The 13,004-nt window shown below is 45.9% G+C and overlaps 1 protein-coding gene across 5 annotated transcripts in view; it reads left to right on the top strand.

Moving 5' to 3' along the window:
• Window positions 1-13,004, top strand: part of Tenm4 (teneurin transmembrane protein 4) — a 725,631-nt gene that overhangs the window by 694,573 nt on the left and 18,054 nt on the right. For all 5 annotated transcript variants that reach the window (XM_028770606.1, XM_028770607.1, XM_028770604.1 and 2 more), the window contains 3 exons: window positions 5,146-5,318; window positions 8,416-8,651; window positions 12,597-12,893. In XM_028770606.1, the coding sequence (XP_028626439.1) occupies window positions 5,146-5,318; window positions 8,416-8,651; window positions 12,597-12,893 (706 nt within the window). The remainder of the gene's footprint in view (window positions 1-5,145; window positions 5,319-8,415; window positions 8,652-12,596; window positions 12,894-13,004) is intronic.

The raw sequence follows: 13,004 nt of genomic DNA, 5'->3' as shown, positions 1-13,004 counted from the left end.
AAAGCACTGGCAAAGCAGTTTCTCAGTCAGATTATTGCTAGAAGAGCTTAATGCCTGCGAGACACCAAGGTTAACCATAGAAACAGTGAACCTCAAAGCCAGCTCGGCTCCTAAGACCATGACTTCACACACCCTCCTCAAAGACCTCACAGGAGGAAACCCACATCACCTCAGACTCTACTGTGCTGCACAAGATGTCACGTTTTTCCAACTGACCGTGTAAAGGGGCAAGAAAAAGCAAGAAACATAGCCGTCAGACTCATATTCAGATATGACACAGATGTTGAAAACACCTTTCAGGGAATTTAGAATAACTGTAATTATATTAACAGCTCTAATGGAAAAGGTGAGGTGCAGGCAGCTCAGATGGGTATTTCAGCGGAGATGGGGAAGAAAAGAATCAAATGGAAATGCTAGAAATGAGAAGGCCAGCTACAGAGATGAAGAATGCCTTTGAAGGGCCCGCAGCTCTTGATGACAGCATGGCACAGCTGGGGAAAGAAGCTAGGTCAATAGAAATTACCCAAACCAACACACAAAGGAGAAGAGATAAACCCGCAGAGCAGGACATTCGCAAGCTATGGGAGAGAATCAAATGGTCAAATGCACATGTAATAGAACTCTCGAAAAGAGAAAAGAGGCAGAAGAAATGCCCGAGCAAACGGTGACCATGTAGTGTTCACAATTAATAGCAGGACAGTGTTTTAAAGCTCAGAAAGTATGAGACAAAACATGTACATATATACACATACATATAGGAACTTCTAAGTGTGTCATACTCTAACTATTGAGTTGTTTGTAAAAGGGAATTTCCTGAAAATGGCCTAAAGGTGGGTGTGTCTTATAAGAGGAAAAGGGAATAAGAATCACAAGTTCTCACCAGAAACTATGCCGATTAAAAACCAGACAAAAAGGAAATATCTGTCCACTGAGACATGATTCCAAAAATAGCGTTCTGATGAAGGTGCCTACAGGGACAGGAAAGGATAAAGGATCACAGGAAGGTGCTGAGACCCATGGGCACTAAAGGATGAGCCGCCATCACTAGCCTTCAGGCATAAAACAAGTCACTAGGGTGATCACCGGGGAAGAGAAACCACCCAAAAGAAGATGCGGTTGGTGCATCTGTGAAAATGAAGGAATATGTGCCCCGACTCATTGCTTTCCAGTGTCTACCTCTGACTTGACCCTAGTGAAGCAAACCAGCAGAGGTGCCCAGTGTGCAGACTATAGCTGCTTAGCCTCTCAAGGGAAAAAGAACGGGAAAGGATAGCTAGGAAGGAGCAGAACACTCAGAATAGACACTGGCTGGCTCCGTAGTATGATCTATGTAAAGGGAGAACCAGGATTCTACCCCAGATGGACCTGAGTCCTAAGCACTACCCTGCCACAAGCAGACACCTGTCCTTGGAACAGCATCAGTGAGCTTATGATAAAGTTTGTAGATCTTACAGATCTCAGTAATCCTGAAAGCTAGAATTCATTGTTTGGACATAATCTTGCAGTAAATACTTAGTAAGAGTCATAATTGCAAAATGCAGAAGGTACTCCCACTATGACTAGACTTAGGAGTACCCAGTGATGTAATGACATCCATTAAAGTGACCTGGGCCAAGGGAACTACTATCATAGCCAGCTTTAAACTATTTACAAATGACACGGTGACCACATCCTTTGCTGGTAACACTGGTATTTAGAACAATTACAGATGAAAGTCATAAAAAATCACATCTTTGTTATCCAACCGAAAAGTCAGGATGAGCGAAAGTTGTGTACCACAGAAGCGGTTTGGCATTTCCTCACTTGCTGCACATAGTGAGTGGCTAGCGGTGAAGTATGCAGTGTAAAGAAAACCTTCCAGCGTGTGTGAAGATACCCTTTAACGGTCCCCTTCTGAAAGCCAAGTTCATGGCAGCTCCATGAATCTTTTATGTGTTTTCTTTCACCGTGCTGTAAAGATGCTTCAGAAAACTGGCGTGAAGAAAAGTCAGTGGAAGGAAATCACAGAAAGCCAATCATCTAGCCATCTTTATCCCCCCCCCCCCCAAATGGGGACCTGGCTCTGCTGCTAAGTGAGCTGCAACCAGAGCCAAGCAGAACTTGTCTTGAAAACTGTCAGTCTTCTTGACCCTCTCAAGACTTCCAAACAGAATTTCTTCCCCTTTAACACAGAGATGAACACAAAAGGTTTTGTTGTTGTTGTTGTTGTTGGTTTGTTTATTTACCTGAAGCAGCAGCATCTTAATGGAAAGTTTAATCAGAGAACACAATCTTCATGGTCAGACAGACCTAAGTTTGAATCTGTATCCTCGTATGAGCTGTGTCTTTAGGCAAGTTCATCATCTTCTGCCTCTATCATTGCCATTTGTAAAATGACAATAACTGTCCCTACCCCGAAAGATGCTTATGAACATGACTCGTGATACCCTCTGTGATTATTAGTGAGATCTTCTTTCCTCACATAGAAGGGAAAATGAAGTAGAAGATTGCTCTTAATCAGATCAAAAAATCAACAAAAAAACTACCACCCCCTTATACAGTCAGTGAAGACTCCAGGGTAATGTCTCCATGCAGTGTCTTCTCTAGGCATTGAGAATATGGGCAAGGTCCTTGTCCTCATGGATCTTACATTCCAGTACAAGAAGTCGGGTAAAGAAAATAACAAGTATAATGAAGTCAATACGGTACTGGTAGAGGTGGTGGCAGCATGTCTATTTTTGGAAACAGATAAGGATGACCTCACCATGAAGTTAGGGCATCTGAACTGAAAGACAGATAATGAGGGGCGCTCACCATGCCAGTACCTGAAAGAAGAAAGCGTTCTCTACAGCACAGCTCCTGGGCTTGGCATGTTTGGGACTCAAGCTTAGAGAAGTCAAGGAAGTTCAGAAGAGCAATTTCCCCTGCAAAGTCAGAAAGAGAGGCAGGAAGGAGTCAGGTCACGCAGCCACCCCTCACCCACAATATTAAGCACTCCAAGTACCCGACATTCAACAGTGACCAGCAAATCCTGGCCTCTGGGGGCTGACATTCCACTGAGGAGAGACTCCTAGGACACTGAAAACCCTGGTAAGAAGTTCGCAACCACAGGATATACATGACCTCTTTTGGCCCCCACTTTATCTATGATATAGGCATTGGTGCTGCCACTCATGGAGCAGGGAGGAAAGCAGCCAAGGTTATACTATGGAGCCTGCCTGAATAATCACTGGCTGTGGCGAGGCTTACAGGTTAGGAGGAAACAGGACTGAGATCTGTCCTCCAGGATCACCTCTCAGTCAAGTGTAGAGACAAGATCTCCCAGCCCAGACTGTGCCATCTCTTCTGGTTTGGAAGAAAATATGACTGTGCTCTGGGAGGTTTTGTAGTGGAAATCAGGACAGTCAAGCCAGAGTGGTGACACACATCACCACTCTGTGACACAGCACCTGTGACGTAGCTGCAGGAGGATCGGCAGTTCTATGCCGTCCTTAGCTGCACAGCCAGCTCAAAGTCAGCATAGCCTACAGGAGACTATCTCAGGGGAAAAAAAAATCAAACCAAACCAACAAATAAAAAAGGCATGATAATCAGAATCAAGGCAATGTCCCGACATCACCCAAACAAAACTGGGGCTCAGAGAACTGTCCTTCCCCAATTCCTAAATCCTGCTGCAGTAGCTCTCAGCAGGTCTATGCCATGCAATAAGGGTTCCACAGAGGAGACCCACAGGGCAGAGGTCTCAGGACCCAGAGGAAGGGAGGCGCCAGCTCTCCCCACTCACTGAGATGGAGCAGAGCTCTGATGGGACAATCACAGGTATCGATCAGGAGGCCGGGGAATCCATCGGCATTTCTCAAGCTCTGGGAGATACTGAAATTAATGAATAGGAGACAAAAATGAATAAATTGGCTGTTGCATCTGATGTTCATTTAATTAAGATGTGGAGTTCTTCTACTGGAATATAAGAGTAGAAATGACTGGGTTTGGGCCGTCACACATAAAATGAAAACCAGATCTTGAAGGCACACAGCCTTTTCTTTGTATCTTCCTCTGGCTCGATTTAATTATGCATTACAAGCCACCTTACATAATAATTACAATTGTCTGCCTTGATACAAAGCCTCTTTCTGTTTGGAGACTAAAGCAGGGGAGAAGCATTACTACAGTATCATTTAGTGAGAGCAGTTGCCTCTAGATTTGTGTTTTCAGCAGATGTTTATCATGTACCTACTGTGTGCCGAGGCCTGCCCATTCCTTCAGGAGGCAGTGAGTGAGTGGACTGTGGTCTCTTTCTCCCCATGCCCATTCTGTATCCATTCAGCCTAGCAGCCTGACTCCACAGAGCTGTCTTGACCTGGAGCACTCATAGTCCCAACAGGGAACCAACTCGTATACCAGCCCTCCAAAATAGAAGAAGGCAGGGCACTTCCCCAGGGCTCTTCCTGATCACACTGGGCTGTAGATGTGGGCAAGGACTAGGAAAGAAAGATTCAGAGAAGTGATTCATTTCCCTGCTAGATATCAGCAGGTAAAGTCACATCTAGGAAAATGTACCAAACCTTGGACAAGGAGAAACTAGAGACTCGGGAGGAGACCCAGCCAGAAAGAAAAAGCAGCTGTGTGCAAAGCCACAGCTGGAGATAGAACACAGTGAACCTCAGCTACCTCATACCTCACGGTTCTGTTTTGGTCCTTGTTGCTGTGTGTCTTTGTTGCTGTGATCACAGCATCAGTGGTCAAAACTAACTTGAGAAAGAAATAGGTTTGATCGGTTTACATGTCCACATCATGGTCCATCACCGTGGGAAATCAGAGCAGGAACCTGGAGGTAAGAACTTAAGCAGGACCACGGAGGAATGCTTGTACTGGCTGGATCCCTCTGGGTAGCAGCACAGCTAGCTTTCTTACACAGCTCAGGCCCACCTGCCTAGGGATGGCACCACCCACAGAGGACTGGTCCCTCCTACATCAATTAAGCAATTAAAAAAACACTTTCACAGAAAAAGGTACAGGCCTGTCTGATCAAGGCAAGTCTTTAACTGAGGTTTTTTTCTTCCCAGGTGACTATCAGTTTGTACCAGTTTGGCAGCTGAAGCTGACCACGACATGTACAGTCGTCACTGAATACTTATATCACTAAAGTGCCACCCCCTTGATTTCTAGGTATGACAGTTTTGGTCGCCTGACAAATGTGACCTTTCCAACTGGCCAGGTGAGCAGTTTCCGAAGTGATACAGACAGCTCAGTGCACGTGCAGGTAGAGACCTCCAGCAAAGATGACGTCACCATAACCACCAACCTGTCTGCCTCGGGTGCCTTCTACACTCTACTACAAGGTAAGTCAGCCAGGGCCTGGGGACTTTGAGACCCAGAGATGAAGATGACTAGAGGAGGAAACTATACAGTAGCTGCCCAAGACCAAGAAAGCCTTCTGCTTTGGTTTTTCTCTGTACAGCCACCTCATTTGCAAAACACATGAGGCAGAAGCCTGTAAATTGTCTCCCAGAGGCTTCAGAGTGATTTTTCATTGTCCCATCCTATTATCCTCAGAACAAAGAGGAGAGAACCCATTAGTTGTTAATCCAGGTGACCTCCTACTCTGCTCTTGTAATGGCTCCCAGATTTAAAAAAAAAAATTAGCTCACACTGGTGCAAGAGAGACAAAGGCCAAGAGTAATTACACCTAATTGTGGCACGGATTTGAGCATGAAGAAGTCCTTCCAGGAGCCAGGGAGAGGTTTGTGCCTCTGCTAGGACTCCAGGGTTCCCCTTCTGTGCATCTGTCAAATCACCTCGGATGCGGATTGGTGTTTTAGCTTCAGGTACCTGAGGGTGAGGGAATCTTGCTGTGAGTCCCCTATTTTGACAGTTCCCATGGGAAGAGGTGACCGGGGCAGCACCCACAGCTTTGTTGAGTTTGATGACCTAAAAGGATCACCAGTATCACTTAGGAAAGCTCTGTCTGAATTTTTCTCTTTCTTCCCTCATCTGATACACTTCCAGACCTCAATGTCTAAAAGACACTCGGCTCTGGGTGTCCAAGGTCCAGTTCTAATTCTGTCTCTGCCACCTCATTAGACCACAGCCCTTGGATTTCTTCTGGGAAAGAAAGCATGTTGAAGGGGTGTTGAGTAGTATGGAACAGTCTCTGGGTGGGTGGACCTGAGGCACCTGTGCCTGCTGGAGGGGGTCACTCTTATTCTCTGAGCCTTAGTTTCTGGATCTTTAAAATGGGGCTGCATTAGAGGATCTGCCTCACAGAGTTTTCTAGACATATCTGGAGACAGCATTCACAAGTGAGCAGCATGGGCCAGGCACAGAGTACTGCTCAGAAGCTATTTGTTGGATTGACTAACTAGTAAGCAGTTGGATTTCCCTCGAGGAGGTAAATGTTTGCATTATTGCTTTTGTTCCCAAACATAGTTTTTGTCTTTCAAAAATCTGGACAGAAAATAGAAGTTATTAAAGAAAGCAAGACCATGCCCAGGAATTTCTTTCTATAATGAGGAGTTGGGACATACCATTGTGTATGCTCTGGCAGGGAAACTGCCATCTGGTAAGAACCCTACCCAACCTACCAAGGACAGTGACTGTTAAGCTGTGTGACCTTCAACCCAGTTTCTTCCCTCACCATGCATGGTTTTTCTACCCACTCTATACTGCCAGGCCTGCTTTAATAAATTTTTATGTTTAGGCAACTTTTTAAAATACAAAAGTGCAACACTCCTCAATTTTAAAATGTAGCACCATTTAATCACAGCTTTCCGGGCCAGGAAGAATAGAAGTCCAGTTTTCAGCATCATGCCTAGATTGTCAGACACACTCCAATTCCAGGAACACTAGAATGTAAAGGAAAAGCACGTCCTAGAATCCAGGGGATACGGCATCCATTGTCTGCCTGGAACCACTGCAAGCTCTCTGTATCTTTCACGTTCCAGGCTTCAGTGCTCAGCCTGGCAGCCGTCTCAGCAGAGTCTGTAAGAAGCTCTCTCAGCTTCATCTTAGGTCTGAGCAGTGGGAAATAATGAGAAGTAGCTGCTAATGAGTAGCACCCTTGGGCAGTCACAGCCAACATTAGCTGGGATCGTGTGCGACGGACGGACCTCCCCACACGCTGGCCCATCCAGAGTCAACAGTAATAGGCACATGTGCATTCCGTGAGGAGAAGCTTTACAAGATAAATTGACACAGGCTTTTTCACTCTTCGAATGGAAGCGAAATACAGATTGTCAGTGAACGATGCATAGCAACGCTGAGGCAGATTTTAGAATCCCTGTGAGTGACAAAGTGTGGAAAGATGGAGTCCAAAGGAGAGAGAGGAGAGGCCCAATCCGATGTTATTCTAGTAGGAAGACTCGGTGAGGGTTTCCCATGAAGACTACATCTTTTTAAAACGATGTTTTCATTTTGCTTAATGTGTATGAGTTCTTTGCCTGCATGTATATATGTGGACCATATGTGTGTCTGGTGCCCACAGAAGCCAGAAAGAAGGGTCAGATCCCCTAGAACTGGAGTTACAGATGGTTATGAGCTGCCATGTGGTTCTGGGAAATGAACTCAGGTCCTCTGGAAGATCAGCAAATGTCTTAACTACAGATCCGTCTTTCCAGTCCCCAGCACTATTTTTATGGCTTAACATAGCCTAAGACATACTTCCAGCAAATGCTCACCAAGCACATCCACTAATAATAATGCTAGCTATGTTTTGAACACTTATCAGCTAAAAAGGACTTGTGGCCACTTGTGTCTAACTTCTTTCACCTTGAGTAATATCAATAATGCATTTTCTTGCAATGTTATGTGTAGTTGAAACAACGGAAACAAATTAAGAATCTACTTGGTATTATTAAGTACGTTGTATCGCCAAATAATGGAAGACTGAAGTCATTGTTGTTTTGTTTTTTTGTTTTGTTTTGTTTTGGTTTTTGGCTTTTTTTTTTAAAAAAAGATGTAGGTTTGTTTGTTTGTTTGTTTTAAAGATTTATTTATTTTATGTATATGAGTGCTCTATCTGGATGGACACCTGCATTCCAGAAGAGGGCATCAGATCACAGTATACACGATTGTGAGCCACCATCTGGCTCACAGTTGAACTCAGGATCTCTGGAAGAGATCTTAACTGCTGAGCCATCTCTCCAGTCCAAAGACTGTGGTTGTTATGAAAAATGTTTATTACAAATATTTAACAGCATGATATGATACATTGCCTAATGAAAAAACTCCATAACTATTTGACTCTATTAGGAAATACTGTAAAATCTACAAATATACAACGTATTTCCAATGGTTTTGAGTATTGGGCTTATATACTCCAGATATCTTCCTTCTTCAGTGACAAAGTATTACTTCTATATTTAGGGGAAACACATTTAAACCCCCATCCTCGCCTCTGTCCTCTCTCCTCTTAAACATCTCTGCTCTCTTCCCCTCCAGACCAAGTCCGGAACAGCTACTACATTGGGGCCGATGGCTCCCTGCGGCTGCTACTAGCCAATGGCATGGAAGTGGCTCTGCAGACCGAGCCACACCTGCTGGCTGGCACTGTCAACCCTACTGTAGGCAAGAGGAATGTTACGCTGCCCATCGATAATGGCCTCAACCTGGTGGAATGGCGGCAGCGCAAGGAGCAGGCTCGCGGTCAGGTCACAGTCTTTGGACGCCGTCTGCGGGTAAGTAGTTCCTTGCAGCCACTAACCTTGGTGCAGGCACTGGGGTGTGGGGGTATACTTAGAGAACCAGGTTCCATGTTTGAAACTCTCCCCAGTTTCTTCATCTACCAAAGGGAGAACTGAGGTCACAAGCCACATGTAACAAAAGGCTGTGAGGCATCCTTTCAGTTTTCTGTGAACACGGCTGGCTTTGGAGTCGGCTCTGAGCTGAGTTACCAGCTTACTTTATTCCATAACTGAGCTTGGGCATGTCAGTCACCTTAAAGCCTCACTGTCAGTCACTGGGAAATAAAGCCGATGTTGCATGCTGTTTCAAGGATTAGAAGTGGCATACAGTGTCTCACACCGAGCTTGGCACACGTCAGGATCAGTAATGGCTGCTGGTGTCCTTACCACTATGCTGCTTATTGTTGTCACTGCTAGTATGCCCCCAAGTTTATTTCAGCTACTTAGAAAATGAGTCATATTTGCCACTCTTCCTGAGTCAGATGATCCGTTCTAATGATCAAAAGGACTGAGTATGGTGGCAGGGAGGTCACAAGTTCGAGGCTATCCTGGCCTAGGTACCAAGACCCTGTCTGTCAGGATGGTCTTACCATAACTGTCACTGTGGATGAGAGGCGCTGCCTTGAAGGCTAGTATTTTGGAGCATTTTTCAGTGTGGAGCCCTGAGCACCTTGTCTGCTCCCCTTCCGTGTTTCTGTAGAGTGAAACCTCGGCCCAGGACTCACTACCCAGCAGACTTCCTCTCCAGTTTCAAAGAGCAAAGGTTAAAGGGCAAAGGGCTCTAAAGCGGGAACTTGTGGATGGACACTTGCCTGGCAGGTGATTAAGCTTGGAAACAAAGAGAAAGCCAGGGCTGAGGAAATCTGGAGCAGCAGTTCAGTGGTTGCAGATTGCCCACTAATACAAAATACAAAGCAGCAGGCAAGGGGCTGTACAGAGGGACAGCTGGTGCCCCGGGCCTGGCTTTCTGCCCAGGACCTGTAGACCACAGGTGCTCAGTAGACAGCTGCTGAGCTGAAGTGAACCAAAGAACATTCTCGCTGCAACAGTGGACTCTTGATTCCCTGCCTCTCAACCAAGGAAGTTTATGTATGCTCCCATCTTCTCCATGAGCAATCAAGGTCAAAAGATTGTTTTTGATTCATATAACGAGGTAGTTGTGAATCCTGGGAAACAGATACAGGGGAGAAGCATGGTGGTTGATGACTTACCCAACAGCAGAAACCAGAGCCCAGGAAACCAAGCTTCTTTTGAACCCTCATCAGCCAAGAATTCTATAGCTAGCTAGCTAATGTGGAAACCAGCCTCCTACTAGTTCCTGTGGAAGGCCTAGCTAGCTGTCTTTGTTCCCTGCCACCATCTGTGGTCTCCCTAAACCTTCATCTGCATTTTCAAGAGCCCTTCCTGCACTTCTGAGGCAGTGAGCCAACGAGGAAGTTTGACCTAGGTTTGGATTCCCACTGGGCCTCATGCTTAGCCTCCATCAGCTCCTCTGAGCCTAAGCTTCCTCTACAGATGCAGAGGGATGATGTATTCAAAGCACCTAGCCCAGAGCTGCAGATCCCAGGTGCTCAGTAAAGGGCAGTGATTAGTGCTATTAGGAGTTTCTCTCCACCGTGTGAACAGGACCTGAAGTTTCCCAGGCTTTAATTGGTCCCTCTCCCAGCCAGAGATAGATGATACTCTAGTCCGGTGGCCACATCTCCCGCTTCCTCCCAAAATAAATGGCCACCAACAGTGGCAGTTTGTGGAATGAGAATGTTAGCCGGGTGTGCCTCCCCATAATGGAGCTCATTTTTTATACAGCTGGGAATTTTTTTTAATAAAGAAAGATGTAAAATAATCTCATTGCTGCCACTGCCGAGCACAGGAAGCACAAGGTGCTCCCCCAGTGAACTGTTCAATTCAGTTTTATTAATTTTGTCACAGAGGTACAGATCCCCTTCTTCACTGGTATCCTTGGGGATGGAGAGGTGCTGTCCTTGTGGCACCTACACCGGTGGGATAGGAGGATCTCCCAAAGGTGCTTTCTAAAGGTTCCCACCATTGTTGCCAGTGTGCCCCCCACCCCTTCACGCACCCTCTCTGCAAAGAACACGGTTTGAGCTTCCAGCACCTCTGATTTTTCACAGGAATTGTCTGCCACACGGTTTTTGCTTCTGCAATTGTGTTTGATTACCCTGGGGAAGGCAAGCTTATTATAACCAGGCCATTCACAGCTAAAGTCGCCTCGGCATCATCATTATAAATCCTTATTTTCGGGGCCTTGGCATTTGTATAGGGAGAGTGGGGGAAGACACACACAGCCCTCCTTCCTCTAAGACTGACCATGATCATGTGCAGTCATTTAGTGGAAATAATTACAGTCATTTATCCAATGCCTTCTATGCACCTAGTTAGCAGTCCGCTGAGGATTTACTCACAAATTTGGGAGTACACACGGTAAGAAAGTGAGTCTCTGAGAAGTAAAGGCACTTGACCAAGGTCACATAGGACGGCTAGTCACAAAGTTGAGATTGACATTCCAACCTTAATCCTGACACCTGCCTAGACCCAAACCCTCTTCTAAATATACAGATCCCAAAAGGATCTTTGATTTCCTCAGGCCACACATGCCATTTTACATTGTGTGACCTAATTATCTGCTTTCCTCTTGGGTTGTCTTGTTTGTCAAACTTGCTGAATGACAAGTAGAAGAGACAGCAAAGGTGCCCCTGTGCCCTGTAAAGCCAGCTCTCTTCCTCACTCCCAGTAGGTAGCTTTGAAAAACTTACTAACATCTGGGGACAGCCTGTGCCTACAGGTCAAATCCAAAGACTCCAAAGCATATTTCTTTATTAAAATATGGAGCAGGAGATGTGGAGAAATGGCTTACTCAGTAAAGTGCTTGAGGGCCTGAGTTTATTCCCCTGAACACATTTGGGGGAGGGGGACCAGACATGGTGACATGTTTGTAATCCTAACTCTAGAATGGCACAGAAGATAGATCCCTGGGGCTCAGTGGACAGCTAGCCTAGCTAAAACAGAAAGTTCCAGGTCCCTGCGTATCCCGCTATGTACTCATACACAAACATACAAAGCTCCAACTTGCAGCTACCTCCATAAGGATCTATAATTCTGACTCAGAAGGGAAACTGAGTTGGTGGTGGCCTCACAGGCCACAGGGAGACTAATGAGGGGGCTCCTGAGCCTGGAGGCAAAGGCAAAGTACTCTAGAGTTAGGACTAGTTCCAACCAGACTACAAGAGAATGTGACTACAAGTGGGAATGTGAATGCTACTGCCTTCCAGCAACCACTGAGGAGAAACAAGAAGGGATGTCTCAGAAGACAGAAGGTGACCCAGAAGCCTTGCCTGTGGGCAAATGCAGGGGAGTTCCCAAAAGTAGCAAGTATAGTGCCCCAGGAATGCTGGGGAATTGCTCAGAAAACCATCAAGTATCTGATGTACTAATGAAAGCAAAGCCCACACTTGATTGTACGAGAGCCACGGATCTGCAGCTTCCCTGAGCTTGGTTATCTTGAAATCCAACACAGCATATTGTCTGGAACAGAGCAGAGGAGTCTGGTGTTAATTTGCTGGACTTGCTTGCTAGCTCTGTTTTTAGGATAGAGTTAAGAGGGATCTGACTTCTTTTATTTTTAAGTCCCCATCGATATATCACATGATAAAATCCTATGTCTTCGTCAGCCGGTGATCCCATGTGCCCATCCATCACCCATGTCGTCTTTATTCTTACAACAGGCCTATAAAGCTGGCATCATTTTTCCTTATGGTACAGATAAGGAAACTTCAAAGCGTTAACAGATGGCAGGGTAAGGTTTGATGCCCACAACCTGTGCCGCTTTTTGTTCTTTGGCGCTCAACACAGTTGGTCAGTCATCAGAGCCAAATTCTCAGTGTCCACATCTATAGTCTCTCTTTCTTATCCCTTCCCCAGGTTCACAACCGAAACCTCTTGTCTTTGGACTTTGACCGTGTCACACGCACAGAGAAGATCTATGATGACCATCGCAAGTTCACCCTTCGGATCCTGTATGACCAGGCAGGGAGGCCTAGCCTCTGGTCACCTAGCAGCAGGCTGAATGGGGTTAATGTGACCTACTCCCCTGGAGGTCACATCGCTGGAATCCAAAGGGGCATCATGTCTGAGAGAATGGAGTATGACCAGGCAGGGCGCATCACATCCCGGATCTTTGCAGACGGAAAGATGTGGAGCTACACATACTTAGAGAAGGCAAGTGTCTGTCTGTCTCCCTTCATCAGTGACCTTGTCATATAGAGCTTGGTCATTGTGGCTATAGTTTTTAAGATGGGTACCACTACGCTCCCCAGGGTGGATGGAACT

The sequence above is a fragment of the Grammomys surdaster genome, unplaced genomic scaffold (genome assembly GCF_004785775.1).
Source record: "Grammomys surdaster isolate TR1022 unplaced genomic scaffold, NIH_TR_1.0 203, whole genome shotgun sequence".
Classification (NCBI taxonomy): domain Eukaryota; kingdom Metazoa; phylum Chordata; class Mammalia; order Rodentia; family Muridae; genus Grammomys; species Grammomys surdaster.
This window is presented reverse-complemented; position numbering and strand designations above follow the sequence as displayed.